Source organism: Protopterus annectens, chromosome 3.part1 (assembly GCF_019279795.1).
Source record: "Protopterus annectens isolate FY-2018-M chromosome 3.part1, PAN1.0, whole genome shotgun sequence".
Lineage (NCBI taxonomy): Eukaryota > Metazoa > Chordata > Ceratodontiformes > Protopteridae > Protopterus > Protopterus annectens.
In genome coordinates, this window is record NC_056732.1 from 1,417,981,973 (window position 1) to 1,418,004,539 (window position 22,567).

Here is a 22,567-nt window from a genome sequence, read left to right on the forward strand (position 1 = left end):
TTAATGTAAAATAACTGGCCTGAAGCCCAAGTGCCTAAACCAGAACTAATACACTTGGACACTGGGCTCTCAATCAGCAGTTCCCAACTTAGAAGGATGAAAGCTACCTGTCCTGCCACCACAGTGCTTGCCACAAACCTTCCTAATGTAAAACAACTGGTCTGAAGCCCAAGTGCTTAATCCAAAAGACTTGAATGATAGCTACACTTTAATCAAGTTACAACCAAGCAGTAATAAATACCATTGAATACTTTAGAGAATGTCTGGATTAGTGCTCAAGTTACACAAACAAAGCTAGATCCAGCAGGCCCGAATCCAGTCTATGCCACAGCAAACAAGGCGCACCAACTTCAGTAAGAAACAGTTCAGATATGCATGCACTATAAGCCTTTAACCAGAAATTCCCAGCTCAGAAGGGCAGAGTCCAGCCTCTCCTCCCACAAGAGTGCAGACCACGAACCCTCTTAATGTAAAATAACTGGCTTGAAAGCCCAAGTGCTTAAACCAGAATTAATACACTTTTAGAATAACAGACACTGAGCCCTCAATCAGCAGTTCTCAACCTAGAAGGATGTAAGCTAACTGTTCTGCCACAACAGTGCAGACCACAAACCCTCTCAGAGCAAAACAACTAACTGGTCCGAAGCCCAAGTGTTTAAACCAAAAGGCTTAGAATGAGTTACACCAAGCAGTAATAAATACAATTGAGTATTTTAAGATGATGCAAAAGTAAAAAGAAGTAGGTAAAAACACAAGTACAGTAAAAGCAGATGAAATTTTTTTTTTTTCTGAACAAGTGCTGAGATCAAAGAAACAGATTTGAGTGCTGAAACTAGAAAACTGGCTAGTTACAAGAAAAAAAAACAAGCTAGAAGGCTTCCCTCAAACACAGAAGGGCTTGGGGGCTCAGAAGCCTACAAATAGTCTGTACCACTTAACAAGAAAGGCAGGAAATAAGCTTATTTTTTTTTCTATTTCCCAGATGCTCTCTTTGTACACAGTAGGAGTGCCTGAAATCAGAATATGATCTCACTGCACTCAGTTGAGTGAGCAAATGAGATGGGCCCAGAGGCAGGCTGAGGGGCGGGCAGTTTCAATGCCACTAAGATTAACACAAAAACCGGGTGGGTGGGAATAACTGAAGAGCAGAATAACCAGTTAAAAATTCCTTCAACACTCCTTCATACACAGTTTAAATCAATTTAAATACTGTATTTTTTAAAAATAAAAGTGCAGAAAAGGGTACTTAAATTCTCTTATACGTCCAGTTGAATATAACCAAGTTCTTAGCTTGCCAAGCTGAAGTTTTAAAGCAGGAATTATTTCACATGCACCAGTTTAAATATGCAAGGACAGGAAATCAAAGCATGTGGCTACCCCCACACCTGTAATTACTAGCAAATAACAAGATTCAGCCAACACTAGCTTTTATTAGAAATAATTGGAAAATACTTACTTCAGATGAGATGTTGTCAGATGAGATGTTGTCTACTATTACAGGGGCTACACCGTCATTTGGGTTCAGGCAGAACAAGAACCTTATGAATTTGTTTAATAGAGAAGATGGTAGAGTTTCTAGACAGATGACTATGAGAAAAGGGACAAGGCCATGTGGTTCATGCAAGGCATGTAGTTATATCAGCTCTGCGACTACATTCACCCATCCCCATACAGGTAGAACTTATAATTTTGTAATGAATGCAAATTGTAGATCCATGAACGTAATATACCTAGCCACATGTCAGTTCTGCAGTAGTTATTACGTAGGCAAAACCAACTGCATGCTAAAAACTAGGATTTTGAATAATTTATCAGCTATTAGGCTTAAAAATGAACACAATGCACTTTACAGACACATTCTAGCTGCTTCAGGACATGCATTTAAATTTCAGGTTATTAGCCTCATACCTTAAGGAAACAGAGGGGGCGATACTGTTAACAGAACAGAATGTGAAGAGGCTAAATGGATTATAGAATTGACAGCACATAGACAGCCTGGTCTCAATGAAGTCATTCCTATTAAGCCAGCCTTAAAGAAAAGGCGGGTTCAATACTGAACACTAATTGGTTAATTATAGTTTAAAATGCTTTTTGTTTGGATCTTCATTTGTCTGAAGAAGGGTAGTCACCCGAAAGAGCTTACAATACAGTGTTTGGATTTTATTTTGTTTTTTACCTGCCATCGTATTTATCTGAAGAATAAATTATTTCCATATTATTTGGCAGCTGCTTTTTTCTATTTGGATTTGTGCTTTGTGTGAGCAGTTTACCTTGGTGGAGGACCTCCTGTTTGTATTTTCAATCTGTTATAAATGTGATGGATATATCAAGCTAATAAAGATATATGTATTCTATGAAGTCTGCCACTGTATGCCAGTCACCGAACCAAATGATAAAACTGCCATCCAAGAAACAGAGATATTGATGTACCTTGTCCCTGTACTCACTCTGAAAATCACATATCTTCTCCCTTGTGCTAAGGCTAGATTGGCAAGCAGTGGTGTCAGTACTACAGCCATAGCTACCCTTGGAACTTGCTCATAACATTCTTCCTGCAAGTATGTTGTTCAACACAATATTCTTCAAATCACAAATCAGGTCTGTTTCATCTTTTCAGACTCTAGGAGGTAATCTCAAAATAAGTCTATACCTGCATCTTGCTGTATACAAGTGAATAAGTCACTAATGTCAGTCATGATTGACAAGTGTTCATTGTGGCTGCCAACCTCTTTAATATCATTTAAAATATGCTAGGAATCCTTTAAAACAGTGGAAGGTTCAGTAACTAAAAAAGTTTCTTGTCAACAAAAAATAGCAAATGGCTCAGTAATGGAGTCTGTAAGAGAAACAATATATCTGAATTGGGGTTCAAATCTGGCCTTACATACTTTTGGAATGCAGAATATCATTAAAATGATTGACTTAGAAATTCATATATATGCAGTCTTATATCCTTAGAGGCCATCTAGGCACAATATATAATTTGTGTCACCCATATGCAATGCTCTCATTTTGTTAATATATTCCTCACTAAACATTATTACCACCCCTCCCCTATTTTAGGCTACATAATTTTAATTTGTTTATTGTTACTTAACTCAAACAACAACTTTCTTTCATTGGCAGTTAGATTATAAAATGTTTTGCTAGTAGACAATTGTTTTCTAATATCAAACTCACACATTTTATTTTCAAATAATAATACAGTGTGTGTCATGATAGGTTAAAACACACTTTTCCTTTTACATTACCTTTGAAAAACACAGTTTGTACCTTGTGACTATTTTGAAATGAAAAAAAAATAAATGTTCTACTGTACAGTTTCTATTAAAATATGTGCAATAGTAGGTCTGTTTGCAGGTACAAATGTAAAGCCTTTCTTAAATAAATTAAATGAATTGCTTAAAATCAGTGCATGTGTAATTAAAATATTAAAATCATAAGTAGAATCATTATCTGTGACAAGCATTCAGTTTCTGCATGTATATTTTTCAGAGCTGCTGATTCACCTGTAATCTCTATAGTCTGCAACTCAATTTCTGATTCCTGAAATGGGTAAAATGTCATTACAGTACCCAGAAAATTATTCACAGTAAATAAATCCACTGGAAAATCAAATAGAAGTGACAAAGTATGTTCAAATCTTCTGAAGTGTTTGCTGAAGGTATATGTTCCACATCCTTTGTCGGGGACTTTGTGGGTCCTGGTTGATGGCTCATCTATGAAAGATAGGATGATGCTAATTGTCTCTTCTTTGATTTAATAAATGTTCTGACCATCTTAGAGGAGAGAAGGTCAAGAAAATTATCAGATTGGTTGTGTTGTTGATTATAGTTTGATTGTCTCAGCTCAGTGTTTTAAAGTGAATATAATTACTGAAAAAATTACCAATATTCTGTTCCAGGGCTTGTTATTAAATCTATATTGTTTATGATTATTTTTCCTTTGTACTGTGGAATAAAATTATTTTTTTGTCAATTTGTGAAACTATTTAACCCTTTTTACCTGTCCATGAATTTGCTGGAAGTAAATATGAATTGTTGTTCAGATAATCATTAGAGTCTCTTTCCTGCTTCTTAATCTTTTTTGTATGGTAATGATTCTTTTGTTGAGTCTAGAGAGAATAACCTCATATTCAGTCTATACAAAAAGCAAGTCTGTTGTAATAGAATGATTTAACTGTTAAAGATCTTTCATGCTGTTCTTGATTAAAACTTCAAGAAATACAGTACCAGTTCTGTCAAAGAAATTCGAGAAGTCTTGATGTTAAGGAGAATTTTGCTCTAAACCATGTAAAAATTTATTCTCGGCTCTTGTGGAATTCTTCCATTCTTGATACATTTTTTATAATAAAGATTGTCTGGTTATAATGATCTGTACCTTTCTGACACTTTTTTGAATTTTGTTGGATTGTTGTACCTCAAAAAACATGGGATTTGTTACTAATCATGTGACTGTGAACCATGTACTCCATTAGTATTCAGTAACTGGTTTCAGTAAAGCCTATATTCTGATGGAATCTTGCAGACACAAAGCATTTTATTATTATGTGGGTTAGGGGGCACTAAACACCAGGAATAATACTTTAATATTATGTGTGTCTGATGGGATCACTTGATATCAAGGATGCTACATTATCATTATGTGAGCTACAGGAGAGCAATAAACACCAATGATAAAGCTTTGATAACATATCATAAGGTCACATAAAAAAAAAAAACAGAAGAAAATGTGGGTCAGGGGGAATTAGACACCAGGAGCTCTTTAAATAATGTGCCTTAAAATCACTAAAAAGGACTCAAACCCTTAATCATCCCACCTCCCAGAGAAGATACTAGTCTTCTACACCATGACTAAACATCATGGATAACACAGGGATAAATGCTAAAACCAAAAAAGAAAAACAAATTAAAAGGAAGGGGGGAAAGGTTTTTACCCCATATACTGACATAGGAAACAAAGGCATTAATCTGCTTTGGTAACTAATATCTTAGTTCAGCAGTGTTTTTAACTTGCAGTGAGTATCGCTGATATTATTCAATACCTACAATGAATGGTTCATAAGTTACAAAAGAGTGGGATAAGGCACATTTATGGACTAAATCTCAACCACAGATGCATACTCTTAGATGTCTTTCAAATATTACTCTTATAAACTTAGAATATCATTATAATCGGGACATCTGGGATGTCCTGTCAACTTAGGGACGAGTAAGAAGTGTGTGGTGTGTATATGTATGTGAGATAGTGAGTGTGGGATAGTTATGCCAATGCAGTACATGGCCTGACAGTGTTAACTACTACAGTAAAGTGCTAATCTACACTCGCAGAAGGTACTGGCAATTCAGAGACACATATTTTTGTCAATAATGAGATCTTTTCTCACTGTAGTTTATGTGTCTCTGAATACAAATTCCCAAATTATGTGAACAGTTCCAATTTCCACAGCACTTACTGCAATCAGTGGAGTTATTTCTGAATTTCCAGGAATATGCTTCCTTTTGTTTGTTAAATTTAGTAATTTGCAGCATTTTGTATAATCTGGACAAGTTTCCTTGCATGAAGTGTAATTTTAAGTTACCTTCTGCAAGATGTTTTGCATGAAGAATATGATTTCCCCTTCTTGATTAGATGTCTGGAACTATCATCTTTCAGTTAAGACTGAGATTTCCCAAAAAAGAAAACTTATAGTAATCAGTCAGATTATTTTAAAAATTATGTCATATTATATAGTACCTATTTTACCTCTGCAAAAGCTTAATATGTGTGCAGTCTTAAAATTCAAAGTAATCAAAAAGATAGTAACCAATAAGTTGTAATAAGCATCCATGTGATTTGATACTGCATAAATACGTTACTCCAATTGTAAATAACTGCACTGTCTCCTATTAATATTGATTATTATTCATACTACATAAATACGTTACTTCAATTGTAAATAACTGCACTGTCTCCTATTAATATTGATTACTATTCATACTACATAAATACTTTATTTCAATTGTAAATAACTGCACTGTCTCCTATTAATATTGACTATTATTCATACTACATAAATATGTTACTTCAATTGTAAATAACTGCACTGTCTCCTATTAATATTGATTATTATTCATACTACATAAATACTTTACTTCAATTGTAAATAACTGCACTGTCTCCTATTAATATTGACTATTATTCATACTACATAAATATGTTACTTCAATTGTAAATAACTGCACTGTCTCCTATTAATATTGATTATTATTCATGTTATGTATACTGTGTTATGCTACACCATGCATAATTAGATCCTCATATAGCTGTTGTGTATTCATTGTACTTGTGATCTCAGCTGCGGTGAGATTTAAATTAATCCGTGTGATTAGTGCTCTGGTTAACAAATATCAGATAAATATATAGCATTTTAGATATGAACTATATAGCATGAAAATACACATACTCCTTCTCTTGAAATATATAACATTTGTGTTTATGGATGAAAAATAAGGTACAACTAAATACGTCATTTAGTTGCATAATGCTTATCAGCACTTTGTTAATCAGTACTTCAGTATTATTTTCCTGTCCTGCAACCAAAGAAATCCTAATAGCCATAAACGTAGACAATTATAGATCAATATAACAAATGTTACTTTGTTCATCCTGCAACACTGTTATCTTCAAAGAGAAAATCTGCTTTGAAATGCACATCTTTCATCATCAGCAATGCAACAAAACTTAAGAGAAATTCCAAATTAAAACAACCAAATTAAATGTCAAAGGTCAAAATGGTGATACCTGTGATATGAGATAATTATTATGCCACCAGCGCACATAGACTCGGATTGGAATAATAAGTGTATAAATGGCATGAAGGAAAGCATATCCCAAAGCAATGAGACCAAGCTGTTTTCGGCACAGCATCCAGCGATCAAGCCAGTGAGGGAAACGTCTATACTTAGTTCCTCTGTATAGCTGTACAAAAGCAGCGATTATCCCTGGCAGGTAGACAAGGGCGAGAAGTGTAAGAGACACTATGGGGAACACACGGTTAGTTATGGAAACTGCAATTAGGAATGAGTAGTCTTTTCCCTCTTTAATAGATGTATAGATGACATCTGTTATCAAACAATAGAAAAAGAAGAATGCAGTTAAGCCAATGGAGATGAAGAAGGGCAACCTCCACATTGGAAATAGATGCAAAGCATAGTTTTCCAGTTCTCCAGCTACTAAAAGGGATCCTTGATCTAATGGTGTCAGGCCAAGCCTACAGGCAACATCCATGACAAGTCTCTTGGAATTACTGTCATCGCCACAAACAAACACCTGGAACAGAAAAAAAAATATTCTAGTTAACAAAGGGTTAATTTGCTTACTTGATTCTTTTAGCTAAGTGTATAAATCTCAGTGATCTAATGATTACATTTCAGGCGTGCCTCAAGGAGAAAAATTCCACATTATTAAGAATAGCCAGTTAACCTTGGCAGTATATCTTGGGGAAGGCGAAAGAGACAGATGTACACAAAGACACTTACACAGACACATGGTGAACATATGAACAAAAAAAAATTACATCCAGTGATCTGGACTGAATACTATATACTGATGCTTTGGGAATGGGGCATTTTCTAAGCAATGATGAGCACTGGAAAATCTTTTTACTTTTAGCAGTTTCCACCAGTAACAGCTATTAAGCACAAGAAGGAAGTCCAAATGTTCAATGCACACGTAGAAATAGATAAGCAGATAGATAGGTAGATAGGCACACAGACATAAAGTAGTGTTGTCTCATATATATATATATATATATATATATATATATATATATATATATATTTATGTGTGTGTGTGTGTATGGCTCTATTAAAATATAGTGAATGACCCAAATGCCAACTTGCACAATGTTGACATAAAATAATTGACAGTACACACATTGTTGATAAAATACTATGTATGTGCTGAGCAATAATTTCAGCACATACATAGTAAAAATCCACCTGAAAAAGAAAACATAATTTTTTTGCAGGGGGCAAGCCCCCCATAACTCCTGCAAATTATCTATACTAACTCTGAGGTCACACAATTCTCAGGGAAGAAGCATATATCCCAAACCTGGGAGTCATCCAGTCATGCATGCTTGTTGACATCTGTCGACCTTCTGTTTAGTAAATCACATTCTGTCGACACATTCTGTAAACAGATGTTGACAAAACAATCATTCAACAAAAGCAACAAATACCATATACACATAGCCACACACATACACCCACACACACACACACACACACACACACACACACACACACACACACACACACACACACACGTGCACACACTCCCAAGTTCTGGATTTTCTTTCTGGTTTGGATTTTAAAAGTAGCTTCCTGTTTCTGCAGTCATTTAACTCTGGTGGAAATTGCTGTCTAAACAAATGCCAACTGAAAATGTGTATACACATTTTTTAAACATCAGTTTTACATTACAGAAATGTTAAATGCTGGAGATGTGTTGGAAGAAACAGTCACTGATTCCACACAGCTAAGTCAGCCAAATAACTTTTTAGTTTCCATCTTCACTGAATGTTTTACTGAAAAGCAATTGCAAGTTTCATACAGCCTACCACATTATCTGTCTCCTTCTTAAACTTAGGTGATTTTTCTTAAGACACTATCTCATAAAGAAGCATGTGGGTTAAATGGGCATTTCTGACTCCGCTCCAGTGACGGAGTATCATGCTGTAAGATTATGATCAAAAATTCCATCTGAGAAATCTTGCTATTTTGCCCACCGGCTCTGAAACCAGTAATACTGGATATCTCTCACGATGTGCAGCTTACAGTGCAAATTATCAATGACAGTTCTTTTTCAATAGCCACTTAATGTCACGCAACAGTTTATAACTCACTCAGTGCTTCAAGTATTAAGAATATTGCTTGTTGTCATAATTACTAGCAAATAACTAGCAATATTTCCAGTGCAGTGTGATATAAACCAGCATTGACAGTAAATTGTCCTGTCTCCCACACTGAATCCCCAAATGATGTGGATATTCTACAAAAGGGCCGTACAGAAACAGATGCTTTTTGCCAGAGCCATGGGCTCAAGCTTAATGCCAAGAAATGTATAGTTATCCCCTTTGGGAAAAACCATGTACCCATGAATTACCACATAGGTGGCAGTACACTAAACACCGAAAGTGTGATGAGAGACTTTGGGACACAGGTGGACAGTGGTCTCACCTTCAATAACCACATCGCCACAACAGTCAGGAAATCCTTCTATGTGGCACACCTCATGACTAAGGGCTTTTCATCCAGAAAAAAGGAGGTCATTGTCCCACTGTACTCATCTCTCATTAGACCCATTATAGAGTACAACGCCCCATCTGGTATGTACCTCACAAGACATCTGCAACAGCTGGAAAGACCACAGAAATACCTCACTAAAAGAATCACAGACCTAAAGCAGATGCCCTATGCTGACCATCTAAAAAATCTCCAGCTATACTCTGTGGCATATCGGCTACTCAGAGGTGATCTCTGCTTAACATACAAGGCCATGGACATGCTCCACTTAAAGAAATCCCAATCCCTCAGAGCCACATGCTCCAGGGATCTAAACCTTGTCATCACAATGAACAAAACATGCTGGGGGGATAGGTTCCTGACCCAGAGACTCCCTAGACTCTGGAACAGATTGCCCTTACATGTCAAGCAGAGCGCCTCCTTGGCCCTCTTCAAAAAGAACCTTGACGATTGGATGGGAGATAGGAAATTCACCCCAGGGATCACGTCAGTTGCCCTGCTAGACAGGGGTCCAGGGAAGTAAATATTGCGTGAAGAAATATCCAGGGAATTGTTATGGCTAGGCTAGTATAGGCCCTAGGGCCGATAGCCTACTACCAACCTATGAACCTATGAACCTATTCGTGTTTCATAACATATACTTCAATAACAAGCAAATCTCTCAGTTATGAAAACATAAGCATACATTTCAAAATATGTATATTAAGTAACAAACAGATTACTTTTTCCACTGCATTATGTCCTAGAGTAACAATCTTTGCATCTTTTTGCTAATAACTCTTACCTTTATAATAATGGCTATTATTATCTGGTAAGTCACTTAGTTAAAGAAGACAGACCCAGATAAGTTCTGGATGCCATAAGGTGGTATGGGTGTGGACTGGAAGTAGACAAAAAAGGTGTTTTAGGCTTGAGTGAGTTAAGGGATTACAAACTGTAACTATTGTGAATATTCTGACACACGGGTTTGATTGAAGCTTTTGGAGAGCCCACACTTTCCTCAAGCATTCATCTCCATTGCTGCATATATTTCTTACATTAGCTAGAGTCTATGACTAAGCTATTTTACTGGGTACTCATCTTCATTTGAAGAAACCTGTCTAAGTACATCTCTCAGTTTATGATCTGATGTATTAAACTGCTCAATACATTCTTGGCTATAATTAAAGATGGCTAGTACTGGGGTCCAGTCAAAGTCTTCTAGAGTTTCTGGAATGCCTGCTCATTTGTATTTACCTCACCAGACACCTACAGCAGCTGGGGAGACCTCAGAGGTTTCTCACTATGAAAATAAAGGAGCTCCAAACTATGACCTACATGGACAGGTTGAAAGCCTTGTCACTTTATTCTGCATCTTATAGGCTGTTGAGAGGTGACTTGTGCCTGGCCTATAAGGCAATCTCCAACCCTGCCCCGATGGAAATGCTGTACATCCACAAGTCAAATGGCACAAGAGTCACCCACTCCAGGGATCTCAACCTAGCTTGTGACATTAACAGAACATGCTGGAGAGACAGATATGTCTCCCAGAGACTGCAGCTTCTCTGGAATAGACTTCCTATTCACATAACTGTCACTATTTAAATGCAACCTAGCTAACTGGATGGGAGATTGCAAATTCATCCCTGGGGTGACACCCATGTCTCTCATGGACAGGGGAAGCTGGTGTTGTTTACAGACCAGCTCTGTTCATAAATTCCATTCTGTGAAATACCCAGAAAGAATACACGAGGATACTTGAGATTAACATGGCTAGGCTTGCAAAAGCTCTAGGGCTGCCAGTCTAGTAACCGCCTATGAAACTAAAAACCTATTAATATGTATCCAGATATCTTTATGCAGTCATTCTTTATGGCAAGGTCTGTAAGAGGTGGGATTATGATATTACAGTGAAGAAAACTTCCTATAATTATCTACTGTTCCCCAGGAATTCCATAATCTGCCTTTTGGTAAAAAGGGTAGAACATGCCTTTATAGCATCTTCCCTGGCAGGCTATGGCCAAATTTTGCCACCATCCACTTGATGGCCCAAAGTAAGATACTTCTGCCAGTCCTACCAGATAGTTCTTTGTCTTAACTGCCATCCTGCCTTCTTCAGTCTTTTCAGCAATTGCCTAACATAATGAACATGCTCTTGCCAAGACTAACTACAGGCAGCAATATCATCTATGTACCAAATATCTCTAGCTTTTGAGGATGAGATCTACCAGTCCATGCAAATAACTGACAACATTTTTAATGAGTAATTGTGGATGTGGAAGATAAATTGTTACTATGGTATATAGGAATAAACAACTTTATAACACATAGACAATGCCAAAATAAAGAACTGCTATTATATATCTTAAGACCAGATGTTATATAATGCTGTTAAATATATTTTAGAAAACAATGACACATTATTGAAAAGTGCTGTGTAAAAATCTGAAAGGTTTTTTTTGTGAGAAAGGACTAAAATGAGCAACAATGAACAATGATATGAAAGATAAGGTGCAAAAAACAGATGGTAATTTAAGGACTAAGAGCTATGCATTAGGAAGGAGGATGTGTGTGTGTGTGTGTGTGTGTGTGTGTGTGTGGGGGGGGTGTTTTGTTAAACCTTTTGATAATATAAATCATAGAAAGTTATTAAGAATACTATCAGAAATGGGTACTGAAAACATTAGAGGTACATTAGTCAAAGGTTTGATTCCATCAGCTTCAGTCTAAGCAAGTCAATTAACCAGACAGTGCCACAGAAAAGGAACAGTTGTGTCTTGCGAGTTTTTTCAGTTAACAAATACATCCAGCCTGGTGGTTCAATGTTTTAGATCTCTCCCAAACAGTTCCAGTGTATAGGGTTCCATACTTATCTTATCTGTGAGTGTCTATGTGATGTCTGCATGTTCTTATGTGTATTTTTACTAAGTACTCCAGTTTCTTCCCACCTTTCAGAAACACATACGTCAATTGGATTTTTAGTTTTTATTTTATGTATTTGTTAACTGAGTAAACACACTAGACAAAAGCACCCATTTTCAGTGATGATCTAAGAACAGTCTGGCCAAGTTGCTTGCTTAAAGTCATACAGCAGGCAAATGGAACTGGAAAGGAATCACACCCTATACCCCTGACCACTGGAACCAGCTCAGTAAGACCGTTGTGCCTTAGTCCTCTGCACTAATTGACAGGCATTATTGAAAGTGTCCATATATGCCGAAGAATGGTCCATAATGATTAGTTTACTTATCTGGTTAATGTATAAAATACAGTCTGATGGTTTGAAAAGATATTTGTAATAAGGTATATGTTTAATGGACTTATAGTGAAGCAACATGAATAGAAAATGTGTTCAGCAAAGCTGTTAGTGTAGTCATTTTATTTTCTCATGTTATATAATAAGATTGTGAAGGAAAGTTAAATAAAAGTAATAGAGAGGATGCAATCAGGGGGTGTGTCATATACAGAGTACTTACATTTGTAGATGATATGCTTTTAATGGCCTAGGTAAGAAACAAAATGATACTGAAGCTATGTTTACTATGGAAGAAGTAAAACAAGGGTGCTTAAATGTCATTGAAAGTTCACTGAGGCAAAATCAATGGTTTAGAATGACTAGAAATATTCTTGATGACGATATTTCAATTTCAGCTTTACTTAAGTGCTTATTCCAAAGCAGCTTGCATAACAGTAAGAAGTAAATGACTCAATTCTACTTTTAGTGTAATGATTTACTTAAAAGCATATATAATATTCAGACTATCCAGTAAAACAATAGTCAGGAAAACAACTAAACTATATAGTGAATAAAGTAAATTTCAATATATATATATATATATATATATATATATATATATATATATATATATAAAAGAAATACTTTAAATAGCAGTTTAAATAACAGTACTAAGACCTTTCATTTCTGGCATCTACAACAATTTCCAGACCAGGAATTTGGACCTTTGTTAACTAGGTTGGCAGATGACTGTAGACTAAGCATTACTGTCCTCTGATACCCTTTGTTAGAGAAAGAGCTACCCTTGGTAAAAAAGTGGTGTATATAAAAGCGGACCAAGAATTAATGTGAAAAGGTGTACTCCCTCACTTTGCAATCTAACCAATGCCACACTCCAAAACTGTAATGTAAGCAATGATATTGGAATCTGGGCTAATAAGTTTTCCTTATTTGACCACCATGTAGCAGCAGCAGTCAGAAAGTCCTTTTGTTTAACCCAACTGCTATCTAAAGGCATATCATCCAGGTCAAAACAAGTTATCATACCTCTTTATGCAGCACTAATTAGACCAGTTCTGGAGTACAATACCTCCTTCAAGATGTACAGTTCTAGACATCTTAAATATCTGGAATGGTAATAGAAGTTCCCAGCTAAGAAGGTTGTTGACCTTAAGTCACTGGGCCAGCAGAAAGGCTTGAAGCACTGTCCTTTACTGCATAGTGATCTTTGCCTTGCATTCTACTCCATGAGGGGGGCCCATCCTCCTTGATATCCTGTATCTACCCAAGTGAAACAGATCTACTAACACCAGTACTAGGCACTTAAATCTCCAGCAGCACATAAATACAATATGCTGGAGAGGCAAATTTATTTCTCACTGTCTTCTCCACCTTTGAAATAAACTTCCTCTGCAAGTTCAGTAAAGTAACAACATACCATCCTTCAAGGTAACCAGGATGACTGGATGAGTGCCCATGCATTTACTCCTGAACTGACCTGCTTTGCCCTTCTTGAGAAGGGAATACAACATGAGGGTGGGTATTGGCAACGTTATGACTCTTGTGACTTGATTGCCTTGTATTTCCTATGATACAATATGCAAGATAACAGTAATAAAATAAAAATTGACATCAGAGTTAATAAACACATAAAATCCAACTGCTCAAAATCACATGAAACATTACAGATAAAAGTTTTCTTATTGTATGGAGTACATTATAGAGTACACAATTTGGTTTCTACATCACATTCTATAAATAAAAAACAATAATTCAATAGGAAGTAAAAATAAAGTGCAGATAAGAGAAAGTCAGTGAACTTAGAACAGAGTAGAAAAAAATTATAAAATAAATGAAATTAGATGAAGTATATACTATTAATCAACTAATTTAAATAATAATACACAAGTAGGAAGACAGAAATAATAGATAATAAAAAATAAAATAACATTCACAGTAAAATAAAGACTCATGTCTTACAACATAATTTCAAATGACAAATATTATACTAGAAATTCAGTATTTGGTGTGAAACACTTTGTGATACTTCTAGACTTCCATGGAAATTCTCTATAAATTCATGTACCCCAGGATTCAATAAAATCTGTGTTGGGTCCTTGAACAGCCTACATGGAATGTACCCATGTATACGGCTATAGTTCCTCCTCTGCAGTGTGCCATGCAATTTAATTATGGTGCACTGTCAAGGGAGATGACAGTAACATGGATATTGAATGAATACTGTACAGGCTGTCCCATACTTGCAGACTGTCCAGAAAACTTCTGGACTGTTGGTAAGCAAGCATAGCACAATACCTTTCAGCCCATTAACCTAGAATGAAAGGTGTACAACAAATTTTACTTCATTAAATTGCAATTTTATTATTATTATTTTTTTTAACATCTATGTGCTTGTTTGTGCGGTGTGGCACATTGGTTAGGTATGCTTAGCTTTGCTTACATATACAGTAGACATCTGCTAGACATCTAAAAGTAGAAACTGGATGTATTCAATGTTAATTAATTATTATTTTTTTTAATTTCATGTGCTTGTTTGCTCGGTGTGGTGCATTGCTTAGCAATGCTTAGCTTTGCTTACATATACAGCAGACATCTGCCAGACATCTAAAAACAGAAACCGTATGCATTCAATTGTTGAAGTTCTGTTGTGCTTAACAATGCACAAACCCGAGCAGCAAAGCTGTGCTATGCTTAAAAGCACCTTGCAGTATATCTAGATATAAATGTGCCTTTTACTATCCCAGTGGATAGACAGGTTGAGTCATGATCTACAGTGTAGTAGGTCCTGGGTTTGAGTCCAGTGCAACTATACTTTTTACATATATTGCTGTAAAAATGTGTCAAGCGACTGAAACAATGGTTTAGTTTAAATTAAAAAAAAAATGTAAAAATTGTTACATTTAGAAAAGCTGCACGATGCTAAGCAACACTTAAACATAGTCAACAGTCTTTTCCAGTTTGTGCGTTGCTTGTAGTGCAATACCTAGATTAAGGGTCAAGCCTGTGTTATGCTCATTTTGACTGAAATATGCATGTAGGCTGCAATCAGTACATGAACATGGTGTTTGGATAAGTTAACAGAAACCCTGGACAGCTATCCACGTGTCTAAATGACAGATTTGAAGTAACATTATCAATAAAGTTTAAAAGGAGATGGTGCTTTGATTAGTAATGTTTTCAAAAAAGTGTTCATTATTCCTATATGTAATGCATGTATGTTCTAATCTGACACCAGTCAACTGTCACACGTGAATGAATAAATAATGCACCAAGAAATGTCAGAAATAAATGTAATGTAATACCCAGATTAAGGGTCAAGCTTGAGTTCTGATAATTTTTTGTAAATATGCTGTAGATAGCACTCAGTAAATGAGCAGGGTATACAGATAATTAAATAGAAGTCCTAGACAGCCATACATGTCTGTAAATGTCAGATTTGAAGTGACATTAAGCAATAAAGTGTGAAAAGAGATGGTGCTTTGATACGTAGTGTTTTCAAATAAAGTGCTCGTTATACTTGTGGTCACTGCTTGTGGGTTCCAGTTTGATAGCAGACCCATCTATGCATGTGTGCAAATGTATTTCACACGTCACAACAAATGTTTTAAAGGAGATAGTGCTTTGATAATTCATTATATCCAAATAAAGTGCACATTATTCCTGTAGTCACTGCTTGTGGGTTCTAATCCCATGGCAGCCAAATAAGACATGCCAGATATGTAGTGTAATTAGTGTACATGAACAATCCTCTCAACTGTCATTATTTTTGCAGAATGTAATGACTACTGCCCCATATGTCTGCTCATTGATTTGCAGATATATGACATTACTTGGAATGCAATTCAATGGCAAATCTGTTATCAGAACACCTTGCTACTAATATATGAGCACACTATGTAAACATGTCCCTTGTATTTGTGCCTTTGCATCACCATTTGGTAGGGCTTGGACCATAATGTCCCATGCTAACCAGTTGAGAGCTATGTATCTGCAACATCATATACACAATATTAGCAGTCACTATTCTCACAACTGAAATCTTACATATGTAGATGTATGTAGTAATAGTCTGTGTAGCAATATTACCTACGAAGTTACTAATGTTATTTTTTTCTCTGTCACCCCACCCCTTCTTTAATTTATTAATTATATTTACTATTATGATTTAATATTAATATATTATTTGTAATTACCTCTTATGTTAGCCTGATGTATAATTTAATATTGCTTTGTTGTTAAAATATTTTCATTTACATTATTTATTGTTGTGTTTCTCATTATATTCCTTTCTATTTCTTTCCATTACTCATTATTATCTTCTATTATGTTATTACTAACATTTGTTTGGTTATGTTTATTTTTACCTGATGTTTATATTTAATTTACTACAGTGCAACAAGGTAGGCTGGTTCCAGGTTATCCACCTACCTTGGCTCTCCTAGCCACGGCACTGGGGCCCAGCCCATCTGGGCCACAGCCTGGTGGTGCCCCCTTGTTGCACCTGCACTGCCTGGTCCATCAGGTAGTTCCACCCCATAGGCTGGGGATGGTCCCCCCTCTGGCAGTGGAAGTGGAGGGGGCAATTATGTCACTTGTGATGAACTGCCAGGCATGGTGCGTGGACTGCTGCGCTGAACTGTTGGTGCATGCCTATGCCAGGTGGACAGCATGCTGTCCATCCTGGTGGGGCAGCCTTGCCCCAGGTGCTGGAGTCAACCACTGTCTCCGCAGGAGCAGTGAAGGTACAGTGCTGACAATCTCATGGGTGAGGACATGAGTCACACTGCAACCGTGTCTGACATCCATGGTACTGGGATTCTACAACAACCTCCAAAACCAAGCTGTTCACCCCCCTCTTGTGTCATACACCAACTCTGTCAGCTGTCTTATTTGTCTGCAAAAGCTTTCTCACCTTCACAAATTACCTCCTCCACACATACCTATGTCCTTTCCCCAACATTCCATTTTCACCTTAAAAAAAAAAATAAAATGGGCACCTGCCCCCCCCCCCCCAAAAATATATCTATATATATATATATATATATATATATATATATATATATATATATATATATATATATATATATATATATATATATATATTGTCCCATACATAGCTATCCATTTCACACACGTCCACTAGAATTACTTAACTTGGTCCAATTGGCTTGTCAATGCACTTATGTTATCCTCACCCCTTCTCTGGGGGTGACAGTCCAAATTCAGCTAAAAAATCAGTTAAATGTGCACAGTTGTTGCCATTGAAGAAATGGATAGCTATGGTTCTTTCCTTCACCCTTCCTGCACATACCTACCTGCCTTTCACTATGTTTTTACTCCTGCTTGTACCCCATTTCACCGCTGTCCTATCTCCCCATTTTTCTTTTCGATAAAGATGTTTTGCATGATACTGTGCTCTGCTCAGCATCTCTTAGGTATGCTAAATGGAGGTATATAGATATATGTAGTTGAAAACATAGTAATGATGTTCAAAAATTACACCTGCACCCTATTTCTAACCTAGGGCCATTGCACCTGAAAAACAGCACAGCAACCTGCCAAGCTATACAGCCAGTTAATTAATAGAACTGTTTTAAGCAGAACATAATAATTGCCATTTTCCCATCATCAAGCGAGATTAAGCAATGCTGCGCATCATGCCGCATTTCATAAATTTGCTTAAAGAGTAATAGAAAAAAATGGGAGTGTAACTTGGCCTCTGGTATAAAATACATCACCATAAACCCAGACACATAATAATAGATGTAAGTGAGGTATATAACAACAGGTAACTGTGTAATTAAATCTGCTACATGTAAAAATGCACCTTCTAAAAGATTCATGGAAAAATAGGTGTTTAACTGTGACTCTGGTGGAGAACTACATCCCTATAATGCCATACACATAATAATAGATGGAAGTGAGGTATGTAACAACATGTAAGTGTGCGATTATATGTACAACATTTAAAAAGAAACACTTGCTGTACCAGTGATTCAGTAGCTCATTCTGTTAAATGTTTTGAAAACCTTAATTTTTTGTCCTGGGTTCAAATCCAGTGGTGTTTAGCATTAAAATACATGCATGTGTATGTCACCATTATGAATTCTTATATGTACGACTGACTCATCACCTATTTATCCACCCAAAGCAGTACAGAGAGAATGTTTGCTTTTCAATGATGGAAGTCAAAGGACTACAGACAGGAACGCAGTTAACATATTCCTATTACAACACTAATAAGTGCATAGAGTGTCAGGTCATGCATCATTATGCATTCACATAGGATTTTGAAGTATGTAATTAAAATGAGGTCCAGTAATATCAGACTGCAGCACACAACGCTTTGCTACAGATCTTACAGATAACCACAGCTGCACAAGTAACATACACATATGGAGGTTGTGCTGGAAGCAAGAGTTGCCAGCAAACATGTTCTAGATAACTACCATAATGTAACACATGACTTGGCGGTTGTCCAAATGGTTGACTTAATGGTAAATGTACCCCCTACCTTGTTCTATGACACAGCACCCATGTTGGCTTTTACTCTGTTAATTAAACCTTTTGCTAACATACTTACCTTAATCACATACAGGATCTCAAATTTCCTTGTTGATGGGGTCCCTCAATCAGGCTCTGGCTGTACACTAAGGCTACCACAGGTTACACTGTTACTAATAAGTGTTGTTGTCCTCCATATTCTGCAGCCTGACTATGCTTATTGCCTTCAGCAGCAGCAGCTGCAGCCTGTAACACACACACATCTGTATGTAATAAGTATCGACATCAAACATTCTCTCTGTGCTTATTCCAGTAATTTCCACCCCAACATATGAGAAAGGGAATGGAGTCTACATTGAGGCCTTATATCGTGTTGAATAGTTGTATGGGATTGCCTGATTACACTGCAAATCAGCTGTGTATGTTGCAATTAGCATTCCCGAACCAAAGATTGGTTCAGAGGCAATCACCTCCTTATACGAACCATCTTAAAAAGGCAAATTCCTAGCTAGGGGAACCATTGTGTATGAGAGTTACTTTCTATGGTTAACTCGTCACAACACTTGTATATCTGTATCTTTCAACCGAAGAGTATTGTACTCCATCGGGTATGTAACCATTTTGGGTACTTATGTATTATCGTAACCGCAGAATTCGCGGCATTCTTGGCAGGGAGTTAGTTTAATCATAATGGAATGTTGCCGAGAATGCCGCAAATTCTGTCAAATTTAAAAGTTAATCGCATCAAGTACAAAATAAATAGGAAGGTAAGAAGTAAAAATAAAGTAAAATAAACATAACTTTTATTTCTATACATATTAAGTGTTATACCCACCTATGAAACTCTGACAATTCCAGCAGTACAAACAAGATCAGTTTAATAAGAACTAATTTCAATCAATTCTGACAGCGATAGCAGTTAAATTTCAACCACAAAAAATTCAGATAGCCAAGCAATAACTTACTTACTATTATAATACTGTCATTTATAGATATATAATAGTTTCATTATGCCGCGGTGGTACGGTGGTAGCGTTGTTACCTCACAGCAAGAGGTTCTCCCGTTTGATTCTTGGCGTGGCTTGGGAGTGCCTTCTGTGTGGAGTCTGCATGTCCTCCCCGCGGTTGGGCAGCATTCGAAAGACATGTGTGCGTAAATGGGCATGCCTCCGTTGAAGGTTGGGCGTCGAGCTGGCACCTCGGCGTTTCATAAAAATCTACTGCCAATCATTAACGGACCGGAGTTCCGCTGTGGCAACCCATTACCAGAAAAAAGCTGAAAGACAAACAACAACATAAATTAAAAGTGTTGTAACTTCCTTTTTATACATAATATTCCAATTTGAAAAGGTGCGGCTTAACTTATGAAAAGCAGATTTCTAGTGAGAGTGTGTAATACACTGTGGTTGCATTACAGTCATTTAACTAAGTTTATTTTTTTTAAATTGTAATGTACTTCACTTTGCTTGTGTTTACTTCATGTGACTTGAAACATATGACAGCTGCTGCCTACTTTTGTTTTAAAACTGCAGACAACAACTAATTTCTGCCATGTATATCTCTAGTTGTTATATATCTCACATTCCAGCAGGAGAACTGCTTGTAGATGAGCAGTTTCTGTTGTTCACAATGTAGTTGCGATAATACGTATGAATGCACTGACAGCATTCTTGGCAGCACAATGAATGCACTGACAGCATTCTCGGCAGCACAGTGTTTCAGTTAAGAACAGAATGTTGCCGAGAATGCTGTCAGTGCAGAACAGCTGTGGTTGCGATAATACGTAAGTGCCCCATTTTGTTTCCAACATGATGCATATGTTTGAATATATTTAGGGTGAATGGTCATTACATCAGTAAGCCTTTCTTAGAACTGTACTGTTGACATGCCATTGATCTCCAGCTGTGTAACATTTACAGAGGATGTAGACTACAGAAAGAGTTTAATGCTGTCTGTTAATTGGGGACACGGGTCTCCTGGATACCTCGTTTGTTTGCAGTTGTAATACTACACAGCTATTCTGACTGGAATTGTACTATACACATATGTTATAGAGGGGTAATTTTTTGCTGTGGGCCACACTACAAGTGGACTCCTGTGTTGGGTGTGTGATCATATGTGAATATCTGCCATGACACAAACAGGAGTAGTTCACTATTGCTACTATCATAGTTAGTTCCACACCCTTTGTATGTTTGGCACACTGTTGGCACATGAGATGTGTAATCAAGCAGGGAATACTGATAGCCTTCCTTTGTTGCTGTATCTGTACATACTGTACTCCCACATATGTGACCCTGACATGTGTTCTTATTATTTTGTACTTCAGGTGATATCATGTACACCAGATGCTGCACACCTTTCACTGAGGCAGAAAACCTCATAACTGAGACATTAAGACAACATTACCAAGTAATGGCTGTCCAGAGGGAGGGCAAATAGGCAAGAGCAACAAGCCTTGTGGGATGAACTGGTCCATAATATAATTGCTGTGGGTCATCAGAATCACAAATGTGGGCAGTTGTGACACCCTGCCACAGACATGATGCACGTGGCACGTAGACAGGCAGAGGACATAGCCAGTGATCATAAGGTCACTGGTGGTGGGTCTGCAATGGAACAACCTCTGTCAGCCACTGTGGATTTCCTGGGGAACCTTGCAACACAGGACAGCAATATGTCATGGATGGGGGTGCTATTGTTTCCACTCAAGCGGAGCATCCAGGTATGCTAAGTTGGATCAGCACTGGAATACTGTAGCATTTAGCATGTCAGGCTATGCATAGTTTTACGTGGCTGTCAGGTGTTTTGTGGAGTGGGGGAAGGAGGTTAGCTGCAGCTTTAAGCTCATTCAGAGATTGTTACCCACATACCTGTTAAAAGAGCAGCTACTGTAAATTGGAGATATTTGGATGTAGTACCAATGTAATACAGTAAAATGTGGTGATGTTTACAATTCCTCTCCCTCAAATGCTTTTCAGGACTGTCAGGAATAGGAAGAGGCCATGCTCCTGCTGCTGGTAAGCACAAAACATTTTTGTCAGAAATGTAGACTTACTTCAAGGTATTAGCTAAAGTATCATCCCAGGCCTGCTGACTAGATTGATGTACCACCTGCATGACTGACAAATGTACAGATATGTTCTGACTGTACACAGTTTAGGGTCATACCTATGACTTGTAGGTGTGAACACAGTGATTGATTTCACAGTATTGTTAGGACTTTTCAAATGGCCATACCTGTAAACTGTGCACAGTTCTGCAGAATGTCAACAGTGTACATAATGTATGTCTTGTTCATGAGAGTCTAGTTTAAAGATCTGTTATTTTTAAGTACTTCCAAATTTAGTTTGGACAATAATGTCCTCATGTCCTATGTCAGGTTGTGGGTTATACAAGTCTGTAATAGTGACAGCAGTGTATACAGCTTAACATATATTGCAACATAGTATTGCATAGCATAGTAGTGCAGGTATTAATGTGATGCTTTTCCCTTTATATCACAGGTGACCTGGGAGGTTGGTCTTTGTCCCCTTCA

The 22,567-nt window shown here is 37.0% G+C and overlaps 1 protein-coding gene across 3 annotated transcripts in view; it reads right to left on the reverse strand.

Moving 5' to 3' along the window:
• LOC122798497 (metalloreductase STEAP4-like) overlaps positions 1 to 22,567 on the reverse strand; it is a 295,739-nt gene that overhangs the window by 133,669 nt on the left and 139,503 nt on the right. For all 3 annotated transcript variants that reach the window (XM_044067499.1, XM_044067497.1, XM_044067498.1), the window contains one exon: positions 6,784 to 7,311. In XM_044067499.1, coding sequence (XP_043923434.1) covers positions 6,784 to 7,311 — 528 coding nt within the window. The remainder of the gene's footprint in view (positions 1 to 6,783; positions 7,312 to 22,567) is intronic.